This window comes from Cervus elaphus, chromosome 14 (assembly GCF_910594005.1).
Source record: "Cervus elaphus chromosome 14, mCerEla1.1, whole genome shotgun sequence".
Lineage (NCBI taxonomy): Eukaryota > Metazoa > Chordata > Mammalia > Artiodactyla > Cervidae > Cervus > Cervus elaphus.
Window position 1 is genome coordinate 22,264,477 of NC_057828.1, and position 20,247 is coordinate 22,284,723.

Genomic DNA, 20,247 nt, shown 5'->3' on the forward strand with positions numbered 1-20,247 from the left:
TATCAAAGAAAATGTGTTCTCCACATTTGTGCTATGCTGCAGAAGCATGAAGGTGTGAGGGGTGGATGTGAGGGGGTGGGGGAAAGTGGAGTTGAAAACCACACAAATACATTTCATTGGCTTTGTGAATTAAAAAATAAAAAGGTTAAGTCCTTTCGTCTTGATATTTTAAAAGAAGATAGTCTAAAACCTCATAAAAACTCAGAGGCAATGTCTGAAAAGGCTTTTTATTTTTTAGGACATTCCTGACTTGGGAAAAGTATAAAACTTTAAAGCAGTGGTTGCCTCATCTTTGCATTAGGATCACCTGGAGATGTTTTTTTCAAAACGGTTCCAAAGCCCAGGCCAATTAAGCCCCAAACTTCAGTATGAGCACCAGGCATTTTTAACACTCTTCACATGATTCCAATGTTCTGCCAAGTTCCATAACGGCCATTTACAAAAAAAATTAATTCCTTTATACACAGTAGGTAAAATAAAAGTGATATCTTAACATAAATACAGCCCATTTGTCAAAGCTCCTCATTTATATATTGAGAAACACATGTCAAAATCCTAGTGTTTTTTTCTTTTACACCTGAAGCAACCATGGTAAACACATCAGTACCAGCAAAGTCACTCTGTAATAATTCTAAATTATAAAAACCAACGAGAGAATTCTGATGTAAAAGTTTTCAAAAGCATGCATGCGTGTGTGTGTGTGTGTAAAACATATACTTTGAAATGAGGACCTATTGGAAAGAATTATAGGCATAATTTCCCTTCTTAGGTTTGTCTCTTGCAGGGTCTCAGTTTTACCCAAATATTTTGAAATTGTCCAGAGTAGAACATGTCACACACAATCCTGGGCTATCGCCACTCAAAAGACATTGACAGCAAAAGACAAGTCTGAATCTTGTGGCCAGTTTGTGTACCTGAGATTTAGGCCATCGTGCGCCCCTAAATCGGATGCGGTGTTATCAGCTTGTTTCTCTAGAGCACCGGCCACCTCGGAAAGGTGAGAAACACGGTGGGCAAATAGTGACAGGAGGCCATCCAGATAAGCCGAGAAGCCAAGGAAGCAGGGATTAGCACCTCGGAGAGGGTGCCAGGAGGGGCTGGTGGATGAACAGCGGACGCTGAGCAGCAAGGGCCCGCACCTCTCTGGAAGAAAGAGCTGAGCAGGACCCATTGCAGTCAGCAGTGGTGTGTAAACCCTCCTGAAGTCCAGGACAGCTCCCCAACCTCAGCCTCACCGTTCTAGAAGCTCTGCAACTGATGCCCCCTCGGGAAATCCTGCCGGCCCCTCTGCCTGGCGCTGCTCCACGGACCCAGCAGCTCGCTGGCTGCCAAGCTCAGAGCCGGCACCTGATTTAATTGTGGGTGGAGGGAAATAATAGGTTATCTCTAGCAGGTTTTAATAGGATCTTAAAATAGGGGGAAAGTTTTCTGTTATGACATTGACATAGAGGCGATGATTTGGAGTAAAGTAGGATGATGTGAGACGCTTTAAGATTAAATAAGAGCTATATAAAGGCTTGTCAGAATGAATTCTAATGTGCTTGAGACACTTTGCATACTCTTAAATATGCAAAATGTCTCTTGGCACCCTAGAATTCATTCTGACAAGCCTTTATATAGCTCTTCTTTAACCTCGGTACCTTATTTTTAGGGAACAGGTAACTCAGAGATGTTCTCTGAAGGAAAGCCACAAAGGGCAGTGTTTTATTGATTTGGTTCTTAAGTGGGGGGAGGGGAAAAAAAGAAAACACCATACGAAAGAGCAATCAAAAGTGGAAGCATGTTTAATATTGCTCTACCGTCATCCTGAAAGGCATAATAATTTGAGTTACACATCTGAACTGATTGGAGTTACAGAATCATATCTCCTTTTTGCATTTAACAATATATACAATATAAAATAAATACATTTACACAAATGGACATTTGTTGGAGCACACAGTATGGTACACATCACAAAAATATACAATTGATTGCTTTACAGATGTGAAGCCCATCTACAGCTATAGACAAGGTTTTATTATTATTATTATTATTCTTTTTACTACTGGCTATAATGCAACTCCTGGATTATTATAAGCAGTTTAAATTTTTTTTGTCCTTTTACGATCTTTGCACATAAGACTGCCATAAAATGTTTTCCTAGGCAGGTAAACAGAGACGCTTAAATAATTAAAATACAATCACCAACACTCATTTTCTCTTCTATAAGAAAAATAGCAGTTTTAAATTTTTTATATCTTTTATGTTATCATTTAAATGCAAAATAGTGGAATAAATACAACAATCTGATCTGATTGAAACACAAGTGTAACTACAGGTAGTCACACAATCATATTGCTTAAATAAGAACCAACCTAAAAGAAGCAAAAGGAAAATTAAAATTATATGGCTAAAACATACACCTCGAGAACTTTCCAGTACTTCACATTAAGTAAATGGTCTTGCTTGAAACTTGAAAAAACTTACCTCCAGCGAGGTTTAAGATGAAGCGTTTACCCTAAAGCCCGTGCAATTCTTTTAGATCTAAATTTTAGTTGTGTTTCCTATTTGTGAGATACTTGTTCTTTCATAATGTGGAGAGTCAATTGAACTGAAAACTAAAAATTGTCCTTCATTCTTTTTACACTTCTCCCTCTCATGTTTTCAGTTGGTTGGCTTTTACTTCTGAAGCCCAAGTACTTTAATGTGATACAGTGAAAACAATGTATATATTGTATATATTTTATTTATATAGATAGTGTGGTTGAATAGTAGTAACTTAAACCCTGCACAAACTTTCTGGAAAATAATCTTTTTAAACACTTACATATATAAATAGTCTTATAGAATCAGCACCTTTTTTTCCCAGGAGTTGTATTTTCCATTGTTATTTTGTCAAGGGATGTGCCAATTTCTGAACTCCTATCACAGCTATAAATTTCAAGTTATTGACCATCTGAATGAATTGCTAATGATGATTTATCTAGAATCACACTACAGTCACTTCTCTACTGAGAAACCACAATCTACGATATAGTCCCATATAGCTAATGATAGATACACAGTATTCCTAGCACTAGGCTGATGAAATATCAACCCAAGGTATTTTGTTTAAAGCACACAAAGTAGCAATAGTTTTGGAAACGTGTCCGCACCAAAAAAGTTTTGCAACAACACAGAGCGAGTTAATAACAACATCTGAGAGATGATTGAGTGAAAGCCATATATACAGCATTTAAAAATTAGACTTATCTATATTCTTGAAATATTCAAAGTTTTATTTCTAAGCTATACATTGGTATTCTATAATAAACCATTAGAGAAATTATTCCTTGTTTTGAAAATATTATCATGATTCTGACGTGTATCTGTTTGCAATGAATACTTGTTTGGAGTTTCAATCTCTTAATTATTATTAGGAAGAACCTTATTAATGGTAAGGAATTAGAATATACTACTGTAGTCTCCTGAGGAATTGTACATCCAATATTGTCTCTAATTCTACCCTGTGTCTAAAAGCACACACCACAAGAATCCAAACACCACAAGAAGAACAAGACAACAGTCTTTGAATGCAACATAAGATTCAGAAAAGCACAGCAAACATGGAACATTGAAAAGCTGAACTACACTTCTTTTGTTTGTTAGGATTACAATTTTAATTACATCTGTGTACATAGAATAAGACTGTTCACATAATACAGGGAGCAGCTACTAACACTGGTCCATTGGTATAGCATTTGATGGAGGTTACTGTTTATTGGCTATTCAGCGATTGTAGATTTCGGGGGCATCTAATTGATTTCTTCATTAGATTACACCTCTTAACAGTCTGGAACCTGACTGACTTTCTTGCTGTGACAATACTGGTTGAAAAGCACATAGATTGGCTTAGCTCTTGGTAAAAACTGCAGATTAATTTTAACAAACATTCCTAAATGAATCAACTCATACAGATTGGGTTTTAGAATTTGGTCAGGCGTCTGCTGTCTTTGATGATTTTTTTTTTTTTTTTTCCAAATCCTGGCATTTGCCTTATTGCCTCTTAAGTGAATACTGGCTCACAGCTCCTTCAGGGATAAAGTCTGTAACTTTGCAAACAGGCAGTATTTCATTCCTAACCACCGTGGCAGCTAGAAATCCTATGGCAACTGGACCTCCCAGGGAGAGAGGTGCGCTCCTGATCACTCTACGGATCTGTACTCCATGTGCAGTGACCACTCGGAGTCACCGAAGGTGTAATCTAATCCTTTGTGTCAAGTGAACATTTAGGTAAACTGGAGCTCATGTTAAGAAACTGATGTTTGGGACCAGACTGGCACACAACATAAATTGCATCCGTGATAGTATGCACCTTCCTTTCAACTATTGCTTGAGTAAGTTAAATTCCCATATTAACAAATGGCTGAAAAGTGGTAAAGCTGGTACAAAAAAATCTCCATTTGTAAGAAGAAAATGAAACATTTTTTTAAAAATCTTCCTTCAGGATTCATTTGTCCTTCATTATTGTTCATAATTGTTCAAAGCCAGCACAAAATTGCAGTATTCTTATTTCTCTTTAGTATTGCATGAATGAATAAAGCTTAAACTATTCCCTGAAAAAGTTACATAGTAGCTAAACTAACAAATACCTGGAAGACTTGAAAAAACAATTAAGGAATCAAATGGCTGTAACTGATTTAGATGGAAAAGCAATGATAAGAAGCAGCCGATGTAACGTCGCTTAAGTCATCTAATTAGAGGCTGCTCCCGTGGAATCTAATACTGCACTCAGTCAATCCGCGTGTGTTGCACTGTACTTTTAGGTACGGTGGTTCTGTCTCTTTGATTCCTTAGTCACTGGGGACGTTACAGTTCACAAGAAGTTCACTGGTATCCATATTATGGATCTCCATCCTTTGGCAGGGCTGGCTTCCATAGCTCTCCAATTAGAGACCTCTTTTAAAAGTTCAGCAGCAGAAGGAAGGAAGGAAAGAAGGAAAAAAGGGAGGAAAAAAAAGGAAGGAAGGGAGAAAAGAAAGACAGAAGAAGGGAGGGAGGGAAAGAAAAAGAAAGGAAGGAAAATGTTCTTACGACTAGAGATGTTAAAGTTTAAAAGAAAGTGGAAGAATAAGACAGGATGGACAAGGGATACAGGAGAAAGGAAGGAAGGAGGGAAGGAAAGTAGGAAGGAAGGAAGGAGAGGAAGACTAGGGAGGGAGGAAAAAAATAACGAGGAAAAGAAGGTGAGAAAAGATACGGAGAAAAGATGAGATCAAGGTAGGAAGAAACTCATCAGGAAGATACGGAGAAATCTGAAAGCTGCTTCATAGTCTTGCTGCTAAATCATCAGTGCAGTCTTTGTTGATTTTTGACGTTGTGAACTAAACTCTTAAGTTTCTTTGACATCACTCTTGGGTTTATTTTCCCTTTTTCAGCGTGCAGGATAGGATGGCCCCGGGAAGCCTTTAGTCAGACCTTGGCCTCCAGCATTTCCAAAAAAAGTTTGTGCATGGGGACTTTGCCTTCCAGTTTGATGTTGTAGAAATGCTGCACCGCCTTGGTGGAGGTCTGCCTCAGGAGCGGCAGCGTCATCAGCATCTTGCCGGCCCTGCGAGGGTCTTCCATGTGCTGGCCGGCCTCATAATCCTGCAGGGCCTCATGTAAGACATCCTGAAGCTTCTGAACGGCTTCGACATCTTCTATGTGCATGGAGTCTACAAGCCAAGAAGAATAACAGTGTTAACAATAATAAAAAACATGGCAATTCGAACTGTGAAACTTAAGTCTTATTCTTGAACTTCTCTATGCTGTGAATTGCTCGGGGGCTTCCAAAATCTCCATTTTATTTTTCTAAATTTCACTGCAATAGATAATTTCCAATGCTGACTTAGGACGTGGGAATTACTACAAAAATCCATTTATTTCAAACATGTGGGTTTTTCCTTCTGGAAACTAAGCAAGAGAAGACTTTCATAGAATATAGTCTTGGCTGTTTTATTCATTATTTCATTCATATATTTATTCATTCATTCAACAATTATAAAAGGCCATCTGTTAAAAAATTATCCTAAGTGCCATGGAGGTAATGTTGTCTAAAACCAGATCTTGTGCTCAGAAAGCCTGTATTTCCCAAAAGGGAAAAAAAGAAGTTGATAACCAAAACTGTAAGAAATCCATGAAAATACATTGAACCTAATACTATGTTCCATTGTAAACTATACACAAATCATAATAAATTGCTCATCTTTCTAGAATTTTTAGTGTTCTCTTAACAGTTCATTAAAGCATTCTTACCTAGGGTGCTTCTCTACAGAAAAACACATGAAGTCTTTAATGAATTCTGAAATACTTTTCACATGTGTGAAGGTGAACTTTGCCCGTAAGTGACTAATTTAAAAATCTAATTCAATCAAGCAAGCAAAGGGTTAACAGGGTTGCCACAATTACTCTTGCGAGAAATGTGAGATGTGAAGGAAAAAATAAAACTTACAGCTCTAGCTCTAAAACAGACACTTAATTATATACAAGTTTGAATCATTTAGCACGTTTTATTGATTCTGATGACAGTTTATCTGTTAATTACACATAATGGAGTCTTTGGGGGGTTCTTCATGTTTAATAATTCTAGTTCTCTGAGAATGCAGAGCTCTGAGATATATGTAGTTAGCCTAATCTTTCATATAATTCAAATATCAGATCACATGCCCAAAAAGAGAGAGGAAATGTAATTTAAAATCAAGTAGCTAAACATATGATGAAAAAGAATTATGGCAAGGTAATTAAAAGATTGATGGCTATAACCAGTAAATGCTTTTAAAACTTCTAGGTATCGTCTTTACTGTTTTGTTTTGATTTTTACATTGCCATTTTAAAACTGTTTCATCACATCATTGATGCATTGACTATTGTTAACAACAGATTTCTTTAAAAGAGTTTTAGGGGACCTCCCTGGTGGTCTAGTGATTAAGACTCCATTCTCCCAATGCAGGGGACAAGGCTTTGATCCTCAATCAGGGAACTAAGATCCCACATGCTGCAAGAAGCAGCCAAAAAATTTAAAAACTTGAAAAAATGAAAAAAAGCAGAAAAATATAATAACTAAACCATTTCTTAAATACTTGCTTTTGGGTGTGGCCTCTGATAAGCACTTTATGAACTTTAAGTCATTCATCTCCCAACGGCCCTGTGAGGCGGGTGGCAGCGCTAGTAAGTGTCAGAGTAGGATTCAACTCAGGTGTCTTTGAATCAAAGTATATTCCCAGAATTTATAACATGGGACATGACATTTCCTTTAAAAAAAAAATAAAAGAGTTGAAACTGTCCTCTGAGCTCATCTCACTCAACTTTCCATCTTCATCAAAAGTCTTGTCTACAACATTTCTAACGATGATATTGCCAGTTGCATGGACAGCTTTCTACTGAACAAGGAACAGAACTAATTGTTAGAAATGTCTTCTTCATATTTTCCCAAATCTGTCTCTAACTTCCACCCTTTGGTCCTGGTTCTAACTACTGAAAGCAAACAGGATACATTGTCTTCTTCGACATGGCAGATCTTTAAATGCTTGAAGTCAGCGGTAGGGTCACCTCGGCCCCCACCCCAAGTCTTGCCTTCCCCACTGCTCTTGCTCAGCAGGAGATATATTATAGAATGTCACAGGAAATGAGGCGAGGACAAATAGCAGAGAGATATGCTCACAAACAGCAATTAAGACTTCAAACTATTCTTTAAAGGCGGTGATTTAGCTTGAGAGATTTAAAAATGATTTAATCAAATTACTATGATAATTTAACTTCCCATTTACAGAAAAGATTCTAACTCATTTTAGCTTAACCCATTCTCGGATCTGCTAATATTTTAAATGCAAACTCACTAAATCTGAACTATTTAATTAGACCACGATTCAGCTGGCAGACTGCTGAAGAAAATATTAATCTCCATTAGGGATCCTAGTTCAAGTTCTGGCTCCGTGGCTTTAATCTCTGTTTTATTCTTGGGGCTAAATTTATACATTTATGCCAAGCTCAATAGAACTGGCATTACTTTATGTAATTATTTAATTTGGTTGTTGGTACTTTTTTTTTTTAAAAACTTTATGTTTTAAAGGAAATTGAACCAGTATTTGCGCTAATGGGGACCAACTAAACTTAATAATGGAAACCATAGGTTTATGAACTAATCAGACAGGGCAAAGCTGAGCATTAAAAGCACAGAGTGAGCTGCTAAGAAGAAATAAACGTAGGATTTCTGGGTCCAAGCCCAGACCCATTAAATAAGAAGACTGGAGCAGCATGCAGGACATTAGTATTTTTTAAAATCTAGGTGATTCTATGGTCAAGTCAGAGTTGAGAATCAGTCAAATAGACAATAAGACAAATGGTATTCTAAAATAATCAAGATTCCAAAAGACAACCAGAGTTCAAATGATATATATAGCCTCACCCATATTTTAAGTTCCAACATCTAATAATAAAATAGAAACCTTTTGTTAAATTCCAGTATTTTCCCTCATGAAGGGGGACTGTAAAGGGACATATCTAACTCAGATCATTTACTTTGGGAAGACAGCTAAATATCCTTATACTAATAGCTGCAAAATCCATTGAGACTTAGAGCCATGAGAAAATAAGATTTTTATTTTTACATCTTATCTGGAACAGAACACTGTCCTTCTGAATGGCAAAATTATCCATTACTGTGGCATTAGGTACAGCCAAATGCCCACGTTCTATTTGGAAACTGTCTTCAGGATTTGTAGCTCATTTTTGGCAATATTTTCTCAATGATGCCAAATCTTATACTGAGGATGGAATTGAATATTAGACACAGACGAAGCATATTCAGAGTCAAGCCTGATACACATTAGAAACTGATACTCAGCCACCTTTTCTGTGGAACACAGGTGTTGATTTTCTTTAGTTTGTAAGCTACCTACATGAAGAGGGCCAGTAAGGGCTCAGCCAATGTGATTCTCTCTCTAATCACAGAAGCAATGAAATGTAGTATGATAAAGAGAAGTGAGCAAAAGCCTACTTTCTAAAAGCAAATTTGTGTCTCCAAATTTTTACATACGATTGTAAGGAGTCTAATGAAGTGATCTCAGTCAACCAGCTGAGATATTGAAGAAACTGTGTTGCCCACCATGGCAAAATGACTCATGATTAACCCAGTTAGACTTAAAAGTTTTCAAAAAGGTGTCAGTTATAAAGCTTTGATTAAAAACCAGTAAACTGTATCCCAGGAAGTTGGTAGTTGTGGCACCAAACACTTTCAGTCTCTCCAAATCTGCACATAACAGAACAGAGCAACTAGATGGCAAAACTAAAAACCACAGACAATACTTATCAAAAACACGAAGTGACAAGATATCCAAAACACACACACACACACAATCAGAATTATAGTGTGTGTGTGTGTGTGTGTGTGTGTCTGTGTGTCTGTGCTCCTAGCTCTGTCCACCCAAAGAGATTCAGGAAGGATGGCCAACCTAGGAATGTAGTAATGGGTACCAACTGGCACCCAAGCTGTAATCAGATTCCGAGTCCCAGCCAGGAAATATTAAGGATGAATATGGAACACCTTGGGCTTCCCAGGTGGTGCAAGTAGTAAAGAACCCACCTGCCAATGCAGGAGACATAAGAGACGGGAGTTTGATCCCTGGGTCGGGAAGATCACCTGGAGGCGGGCATGGCAACCCACTCCAGTATTCTTGCCTGGAGAATCCCATGGACAGAGGAGCCTGGTGGGCTACAGTCCATAAGGTTGCAAAGAGTTGGACACGACTGAAGCGACTTAGCACACACATACATATAGAATACCTTGTCATGACAACTAGGAAGGAGAGTATCTACAACTACTAAGTCATTCAAAAAAGATTCCATACACTGACCTGAAGAGGTTCCCACTGACCTTAGTGGGACAATTTGAAAAGAATTATAATTGCAACTGATTGAAATCCACTGAATCTGTTTAAATACATGTTTTTATAATGACATTTAAAAAAGATAAGAGTGCTGATTCCCTATCTTGAAAACTCGAAAATTTTAAGTAGAAATAATCAAGCATTTATCCTTTTTTTCCACATTCACTCTGTGACACTGGTAACCAAGCAAGAGAAAGAATCTCTTTGTAAAAGTATCCCCGCTACAGAATGAAAAAAGAAAGGTTACAATACAAATCACCATGGATTTAGGGAATGAGTTCCCACGACTGCTGGAGTTCCCTGGTGACTCAGATAGTAAACAATCTGCCTGCAATGCAGGAGACCCGGGTTTGGTCCCTGGGTTGGGCAGATCCCCTGGAGAAGGGAAGGGCTACCCACTCCAGTATTCCTGCCTGGAGAATCCCATGGACAGAGGAGCCTGGTGGGCTACAGTCCATGGGGTCAGAAAGAGTTGGGTGCGACTGAGGGTCTAACACTTTCCCTTGCTTCACCAGAGGCTGCTAACATCACACAAAACAGTGAGACAGCCAGATGTCATGTGTCTGCCCAAGAATAGCATGCCACCTATAGGCCTAGAAACTGAATCTGATTATGCTGTTTGGATCCTGTCGCGGGTTTGCACAAGATGCCAAGGCCAAAGAAACACGATGAGCGCCCCTACAGGGTGTAAACTGCAAAGTTCGCACTGTGGGGAACTCTGCAGGGCAAATGTCTTGGCTTTTGCAAGAGACAAACTCTAAGAATGTGAAAATGAAAGAATAAATTTTACATGGAAAGAGACTTCACAGATCCATAAGGAGAAGATAATGTTTTTTAAAGGGCAAGACTAAACTATCAAGTCTGGGGATATACATTCAGCAACAAAGCCATTATAAAACATTAGGAAGTGAGGACTATAAAAGTTGGGAGGAGAATGTTTACTTTTATGGAAAGGGAGGGGATTGAGATTGGGACAGACACGACTTGACCTTGTTCACTGTGGTAGGTAGCAAAATGGTCCCAAAGATACCCAGATAGTCCATCTCTACAACCTGAATGTTACCCTATATGGAAAAAGGAACTTTGATATAGGACAGTATCCTAGATTATCCATGGGCATTCAATGAAATCAAGTGTCCTTTTAAGAGGGAGGGGGGAAAGAAAAGGCAATGTCACCACTGAAGCAAAGTGGTACAGGAAGGGCTCTGAAGATGGTGGAAGGAACCACGAGCCAAGGACTGTGAGGAACACCACAGTAGACGCTGTAGAAGGCCAGGAACCAGATTGTCTTGTCGAGTTTCCAGAGGCAATGTGGCCCTGTCCACACCTTGTTAACCTGGTGAAGTTGATCAGGACTTCTGACCTCCAAAACTGCAGGACAATACATACGTGTGGTTTAAAGCCACCGGAGCTTCCTTGGTGGCTCAGTGGTAAAGAAACCTCCTGCAGAGCAGGAGATGATGGAGACAGGGGTTCAAGCCCCATGTCGGGAAGATCCCCTGGAGTAGGGAACAGCAACCCACTCCCGTATTCTTACTTGGAGAATCCCATGGACAGAGGAGCCTGGCAGGCTTGAATCTATAGAGTCCAAAAGAGTTGGACACAACTGAGTGATTTACACTGTCGATACACTTTTAAGTCACACATTCGGTTTTGTATGTGTATGTGTGTGTTAGTCTGTGTTTTAAATTAAAATGGTGAGAGACCTAGAGAGAGGGAGAGAGAAACTTGATGAAAATGTCCTTTCTAGAAAGCAGTGAGTTGAACGGAATTCCCATCAAGACTATAGAAACAATTGGCAGAAACACCAAGGAAGCTGCACACACGTCTAGTAGGGGGTTGGATCATAACACCTTGTAGGTCTTTTCTAACCCAGAGAAATTGTAATTCTAGCACTGGACATAAAAATAACTCTGAGGAGATTGGGGTTGACACGTACACACTACTGTATATAAAGTAGATTACTAATAATGAGGGTCAGTGGTCAAGAATCCAACCGGCAATGCCAACTCCAATCGAACTAGAGATACAGGAGATCTAGGTTTGATCCCTGGGTGGAGAAGATCCGCTGGAGGAGGAAATGGCAACCCACTCCAGTATTCTTGCTGGGAAAATCCCATGGAGAGAGGAGCCTGGAGAGCTACCGTCCATAGGGTCGCAAAGATTTGGGCATGACTGAACACACAGCAGTGATCATTGAGCATGATAAGAAACATTCAAGAACCAGCTTTATTTTTTACATAGGATTTTGAAAGATCACAATATGCAAATAAGGGTTGCATTAAATTAAAAAATAATCTACTTTCCTAATATGTCTTCAGAAATAAAATAATCCAAAGAATGATGGCAGATTTGAGTAAAAGCTAAAAAGAAGTAGAAGAGATAGAAAGGCATAAGTTTGATTTTTTATTTGTGTGATAATATTAATTATGGTTTTGTCTGGGTAAGAGTTGAGAATAAATTTCTATGTGCCACAAGACCTACCCATATTAATTTCTTACAAAATCTGGTAAACATTTTGGTGCCAATTACCTTTGTAACTTTCCTGAGTTGTTTTATACTATAACTCCACAAAGACAGTAAGAAGATAAAGGAAGCATAAGCAAGCACATGTGCTCAGTAGAGTCCAACTCTTTGTGACCCCATGTACAATAGCCTGCCAAGCTCCTCTGTCCATGGGATTTCCCAGGCAAGAATACTGCAGTAGGGTTGCTATTACTTCTTCCAGGGGATCTTCCCAACCCAGGGATTAAACCTACATCTCTTGCATTACAGGCGGATTTTTTTTTTTTTTTTCACCACTGAGCCACCTGGGAAGCCCAAGATAAAGGAACTGGGGACAAAATTCAAAACGAAACTTAAAATATTAATTGAGGCTGGCAGATCTGGAACTGCACTGGTAGTGTCTTACTCACTGACCATTTTAAGGACATGGGATAGACTTACTTGTAAAACAAACAGTTTATTGATGGCAAGGGACACAGGGTCCAACTCTCTGTCCTCAAGTAGTCTCACATCTTTTATCAGCTTGCTTCTGTTATCCATAAAACAATACTGGAGATGTCTACCCAAACAGGCAGGTTATGGAAATCTAAAAAGATTTCCTGGCAGAGGCTCAAAACTAAAATAGAAATGTCTACAGAAAGATACTAAAAATGGATAATCTCTTGTCCATTAGCTAAAACTGTCTCCTGTGTATCAAATCAGCAAACTCCATTAAAATTTCAGTAAAACTGTTTGAGGACCCAGCAGATACAAAAGAGTTGAAGAGCTGTTTTTACTCCTTTACTAGTTGTTCCGATTTGTGAAGATGTTAATGTTTCTCTACTACAAACTCCAACACAAATATACACACCACACATGAAATCTAAGACCAAAGTCATTATCCTCTTTTAAAAGTAACTGAGAGTTAAAATTTTAGACCAGTTTGGAGAAATAAGATGCTATTTAATTCATCTGCCTGATTTTACAGAGAAGAAGCCATGCATTCTTAAAGGAGGTAAAATCTGAAATTGGAGAGTAGGGGAAAAAATCTCTCCTTTTAGGTAAAATGCATACATACATAGTACTTAAATAGATTATATAGAGTATTTGTAATAATACTTCACTGGGGACCTATTAGGAAAAACATATCTAAACAGCCTATCCTAAGAAGAGTGTGTGGTGCTGGAGAAGACTCCTGAGAGTCCCTTGAACAGTAAGGACATCAAACCAGTCAACCCTAAAGGAAATCAATCTTGAATATTCACTAGAAGGACTGATGCTAAGGCTGAAACTCCAATACTTTGGCCACCTGATGCAAAGAGCCAACTCAGAAAAGACATGGAAAAGACCATGATGCTGGGAAAGATTGAGGGCAGGAGAAGGGGGTGACAAAGGATGAGATGGTTGGATGGCATCACTGAATCAATGGACATGAGATTGAACAAACTCCAGGAGATAGTGAAGGACAGGGAAGCCTGGTACACTGTAGTCCATGGTTCACAAAGAGTCAGACATGACTGAGCAACTGAACAAGAAGAGTGATCATGGAAAATAAGATTGAGAAACACTAAACTTGTATGAGGTTCCAAATACACTGATTAAATATGGCCCCCATTCCAGTCTCCAATAGGAATCATCAACTTTTTAATCCCTGAAATTACACCACATTCTGTACATACACCATTTGTATTTGAGAACAAAATATTGTCACGAGATGAGGATAATCACTTATGATTTAAAATTGATGACCAAAATATCATTTGCAGCTTGATATCAATTTGATGTTATTAATCCAAAATGGGATTTCCAGATGGCACAGTGGTAGAGAATTTGCCTGCAATACAGAAGATGCAGGTTTGATCCCTGGGTCAGGAAGATCCCCTGGAGAAGGCAATGGTAACCCACTACAATAGTCTTGCTGAGAAAATCTCAAGGACAGAAGAGCCTGGCAAGCTACAGTCATGGGTGTTGCAGAGTCAGACACAACTGACCTTGCATACACGCACATTCTTGGAGTACTGTGTATAAGTAAAAAGAAAACTCAACTTGAACATGTAGATTCTGTTTATTCTCAAACAGCCCAGGGTTAAAATTGCTCTATGTTGGGGGTGCATCTGGAGTGGCAACAGTTGGGATGTGAGGGGTGGCTATGGAACTTGAAGCCCTTGTGACTTAGGCAAAGAGAATGATCGGACTAAAAGTAACTCTTAATCTTAAACTGCTTTTAATCTTGCACTGCATAAAAGTGAGTATATTACCTTGGGGCTAGTGATAATAGTTTTCAATAAATCTTAGACAAAAGAATCAAAAGAACCAATTGAGAGAATAGAATCATATGCTATAATCTTACCTAAAATGCTTATAGTACTATCTTACCATATTACTCACTTTATGTCTCATGAAGACATAAAATGAATTCTAGAATCATAGAATTCCCCAAATGGAAAGAATTCTAGAGATTAGTCAAAACCTCTTGGTTAATGTGTCAGAGAGCTGAGGCCTTACAATGCCAATGCTGAAATTGTGACCTAGATTCTCCTTTTAAAATTCAGTCTCACAAGATGTATCAGGGATGCAATATTTCTCAAGAGATTGTTGTTCTCTATCCAAAACAGAGAATATGTGGTTGAAATGAGCCTATTAAGTTTCTTACCTTCAAATATAAGTGGAATAATTATTTAGGGTTTTCAAATATTAGAATATCATAATCACAGCATTGTTGCTGCTGTTTAGTTGCTCAGTCCTCTCTGACTCTTTGCGACCCCATGGACTGTAGCCCGCCAGGCTCCTCTGTCCATGGGATTTCCCAGGCAAGAATACTGGAGTAGATTGTCATTTCTTTCTCCAAGGGATCTTCCCAACCCAGGGACTGAACCAGTGCTTCCTGAATTGGCAGCAAGATTCTTTACTACTGAGCCACCAGGGAAGCCCTAATCACAGTATTAGCTCACGATACATTGGGATTTTTGGCTATGTACCTAAAGACAGGGAATATACTTTCAATGGCTTTCTGGTGTTATAAATATTCCTGAACTCTTATGTGACAGAAACATAGCTACAAAAAATATGACAGCCATTATCAGGAAGCCAATTCCCTGTTTCCCAAGCATAAGCACAACATTTATAATTATTGAATAAAGACAGGTGTTTAAAATAAGCTGAAATTTAGATTAATGAGACAATGGTTGTTAACACCGACAGCCCGAAGGAGAATGCTGAGACATTATAACAATAAAGTAGATTTTTTTCCCTCCACAAAAAGTCTCTTACATTAATCTAAAATTTGATTAATCTTAATCAAATCAAATCATATTAATCTATGAAAAGAAAAATTTACAAGCTTTCTGGTATGTTTATGAGAAGTATTAAAATATATTCACATTGATGTGTTTGGCAGCGTAAGAAACACCAGTTCCTAGCAAGATCGAATCTACAACTTTATAGCTGTCCTTCAAATAATGGTTAAAAAATGGAATAAAATAGCATCATATTGGCAGTCTCAAACAAAATGACTTTCTGAGTGGTTTATCCCAAGCTAAAACAGTAGGGCTTACAGGTTGGATGGATGAGAGAAAGCTATATTTATACAACGAAGGAGAGGTGGCACAATGGAGACATTAAAAAAGTCTTTATAGTGCTTAATCACAACTCCTTCATCACAGACTCTGATTCTATTAATTTTTCTTGGTATTGAGAAGCTTAAAAATGTTAGAATTACTTACAGGAGAATTTTGTGATGTGGAGAAGTAGCATACTACTAAATGCTATTCTAGAAGAGAGGGTTTGTTGACTATTTCTGGCTTAAAACATGAAAAATAAACTGACTAGTTCTTTAAAGAGTTTCTAATCACCACTCATTGCTTCAAAGTAGGTCACTTCCTTCCCCTCACAGAAGAGAATGTGGGATTCAAACATCTATATATCAAAATATTAATGATTATACTTCTAAACAACAGTCACAAATGCTGCTACTAATTAATTCAGGTATTTTAAATAATAACCCATAGCCATAAAGTATACAACTAATATCTAAAATTACAAAATTTTAGCAATTTTGATGATAAAGTTTTAGCATTGCACAGCATTCATGATTAGTTAATAATTCACAAAAAGCAATTTGAGACACAAAAGATATACAACACACTGGGCTGCATTTTAAAAATAATTAACCAAGTAAATGTTTTAAATTAGAACCATGATACAATTTCCAAATAAAAATTCTTCTCAAACCATCACTGGATCTTTCATCCAATTATGAGAGATGCTCTAATGGGAAGTCCATACCAACTAATAAATTCTTAGAAAATTTCTATCCCATCTCCCACTTTGGTCTTCCAGACAGCAGGGGTTTCTTCAGGGTTTGTGATGATGATGCCATGTGTCATAAAGAGTCATATTTTACAGTTTCACAAGGGGAGGAGGAGAGAAGTGAATGGTATTTTAAGGAAGAGGGGTCCATTCGCAATTAAAAGTGTGAAATGCTAAACTCCATTATGAAGACAAATATCAAAGTACAACTTCATTGTTGAAAACAATTTCCCTCCTATCAGTCCAAGGATTCATGCATCAATATTGTGGATGAACTGTTAATTACAAAATCAATTAAAAATTATTCCTAAAAACAGTCACGCGTCCCTGGCTCTCATGGGGGCAATTTGGGCAGAAGGTCTCATCTCACTAGGACCGCGCCAAATCACAAAGTCGTCATCCACAAGTAAGCAAAAGCAATCTGGTTTTTCATTTTTCAGCGCGGCTGAGCCCAGCCTGAGATTGATCGTCACATATGGCCCCAGAAAACAAACTGTCAATACCTTGAATGCTGCAGAATTTGAACAAATAGCCATCCGCCCATTCAAGCCACTCATTGCATCCCATTTAACAGATTTTATTGACAGTTTCCTTCTTGTAATTAAAGGGAAAACTACTGGCCGGCAACCAAGATAAAGTTCAAAGATAGGGTCAAAACAAAAGCAGATGGAGGGGCACGATGTGACTGTCAATGGTACATAGCATCAGAGCGTGTTATTGACGCAGGTATCTAAAGATCGGCACGTCATTAAGGAGGGATCTATCCTGGACTTTATGCAAATGCTAAGAGAGACTTAAGACCACAATCAAGCATCCGGAGAGGCACAAAAGCAAAAACAACAAAGCACCAACAATTTTTACTTATCAGGGTTTGCGCTCTATTTTAGCACGTTTCAGTTCTCATGTAAAGACAGTTTATTCTCATAATTCTTAACCCTTACTACATAGGTAATACCTTTAAGGGAAATACTCCTTCGCAGAATTCGACTGCTAGAGAATTCCAGAAGGGAAGAAAACAGTATTCTCTGATAACCAGAATGAAAAGCAACACAGCATATATTATTCCAATTACAAAATTTGCATTCTAGGGTAGGGGAATGATTTGCATTTGTAACTCACACTTATTTTCACTTGTGTAAATAAGACAAAGGACCTAATTTTGTCCTGAGCGTCCATTTACACCACTGCCACTTTTGCTTCTGCTTTGCCATGATTTGTGTCAATGAACAATTTGGTGGTAAAAGGGACGCAGCCTTTAATAAGCAAATAAAATAAAGATAATTCCCTTTAAGTTGGTTTTTCTTTTCTTCTAACTTTTCCCTAGGAAACTACAAGGATTATAATTTGGCTGACTCAGAATTTACAGCTGGGTCTAGTAAATCCCTGAAGAAGAAGGTAAGTGAAGGGGTAGAACTGACATATTAGGAAATATAACAACGAACCATGTCAATATGCCAACCTGAATTAGCGAGAGCTATCGCTTTGAGGGTGACAAATTCTTCTTTCTCCAGCTTCATGCTCTTGTATTTTTTTACCAGCTGCAGGATAGCATTATTCAGGTCAAGAAGGCCTGCTAATTTGGACTGGTCTTCATCCATTATATAATCGTCTGCATAGACAAGTTCATCCTCAAAGGAGAGAGATCGGTACACGACACCAAGGATCAAGATTTCCATCCAAGCGCTTTGCAGAAGGCTCATCTGGTCCGCCAGGGACAGCGTGGAGAAGCCTGCAGGGGAATATAGGCAGATCAAGTTACTTTAAAGCTATCATATCATAATGCAACATTAGTTTCATATGGTACTCAGCTTCTGCATAGGTGCTCAAAATTACACTGACTCTAATTAGCTGCTCTTAAACTTTCCCCTGCCCATTTTGCCAATGGCAAAGTAAAAGGCACCAACCAGCTTCGACATGTTGGTGTTTTCTCCATATTTTATAGACAGAGCTGACAGGAATATAATAGATAAGAGGTAGTTTTGTTTCTTTCATTTGAAAATACCATGAAATACAATTTGAAAATCATGAAATACAATCGATTTCTAGTGGTAGTCTTTATGAATGTGTAAAATGGAAGGAAGTGTTAGTCACTCAGACATGTCTGGCTCTTTGTGACCCCATGGACTGTAGCCCACCAGGGTCCTCTGTCCATGGAATTCTCCAGGCAAGAATACTGGGGTGGGTAGCCATTCCCTTCTCCAGGGAAACTTCCACACCCAGGGATCAAACCTGGGTCTCTTTCATTGCAGGTAGATTTTTTACCATCTGAGCCACTCTTCCTAGGCTTGAGAGTTTGATAGGAAGTCAAACTATCAACTACCTCATCTCCAAAAACTGCTCCTGATAAACACATGAAAGAGAAAAACAAAAACCAAAATACAGAAGCCCCCAATAAAGGACAACAATTTAGGCCACACAACAGAGTGCAACTTGGAACCATTTCTCTGTAATAGTCACAAGCACAGTGAGTGTTGAGTTCGATTACACCCAAAAGAGCTTTCTTAATTGGATATTTTGTCCCCACTGACATTTAGTATGAATTCCTTTTTAAAATGGTGATTATTGGTCTCAAAGAGGATGGAATACTTTGCAGCCTGGTCCCCTCACCAAGCAGAGAAGCCACAATTTATTCTTGATATTAGGATCCACTCATTTAAAAAGTTAAACATGGGGGCCACGAGGTGCAATGGACAAAGTATGGGCAGAGACAGATCCGAAACTTCAGTATCAGCTCCACTGAACGACTGGCTTTTCACCTTGAGCAAGATGATTTCCTTCTACCTTAATTTCTGTTTTTCAGAAATATAAAATAAAACCCAGCAGAACACTACTTTAAAATATGTATTCTATAAGTGTAGCTATATGATGTACTATTTTTATCTGAAATACCTGGATGACTGCTTCGATCCTAAACCTGGCCTGCATACATGTTTAAAGTCCCTTCCGAACTTGAGACAACACAAATTTTTTTAAAAAATTAAAAAGAAAATGTGGTTTAAGAGGGAAAGATGATTCATGTCAATGTATGACAAAAACCACTACAATATTGTAAAGTAATTAGCCTCCAACTAATAAAAATAAATGGAAATAAATAAATAAATAAAATGTGATCAGAGTTGCCTATATAAAAAACAAAAAAGAGGGAAAGATGAAGTAGGACAATTAAACCTACTTAGGAGTAAAGATATCTATGTAAATTTCAGAGGGATTAGATCCAGACTCTAAAAGGAAGTCTTAGTAGAGATAACCTGATGATCAGTTGCTTACTTTTGCCTTAAGAAAAAAAGTTTCTTAAAACTTCACCTTCATTTCCAAGGTTATGCCCAGGAATTCCAAGGGTGACAAACCATATCTATGATTTTTGAGGACAATGTACCGTGATTTAAGATTCTGCCACCAATAATTCCACAGAAGGAAGAAAGTATTAATAATGCAACTTATAAAATCTGTTATTACTCCCTTTCCTATTACCCAAATCATAAATACCCACTGCTGTTCAGCTTTCTTAGGCTCCTACCTTTGGCTATTGTTCTTAATCATTTTTACTCATCACAAATTATTCATATTT

At 38.1% G+C, this 20,247-nt stretch overlaps 1 protein-coding gene across 10 annotated transcripts in view; it reads right to left on the bottom strand.

The window, feature by feature from the left end:
* Positions 1–1,761: 1,761 nt before the first annotated feature.
* Positions 1,762–20,247, bottom strand: part of ESRRG (estrogen related receptor gamma) — a 674,948-nt gene continuing 656,462 nt past the window's right edge. For all 10 annotated transcript variants that reach the window (XM_043924185.1, XM_043924176.1, XM_043924177.1 and 7 more), the window contains 2 exons: positions 18,139–18,408; positions 1,762–5,678 (listed from right to left, as the gene is read on the bottom strand). In XM_043924185.1, the coding sequence (XP_043780120.1) occupies positions 5,434–5,678; positions 18,139–18,408 (515 nt within the window). In that variant the 3' untranslated portion in view covers positions 1,762–5,433. The remainder of the gene's footprint in view (positions 5,679–18,138; positions 18,409–20,247) is intronic.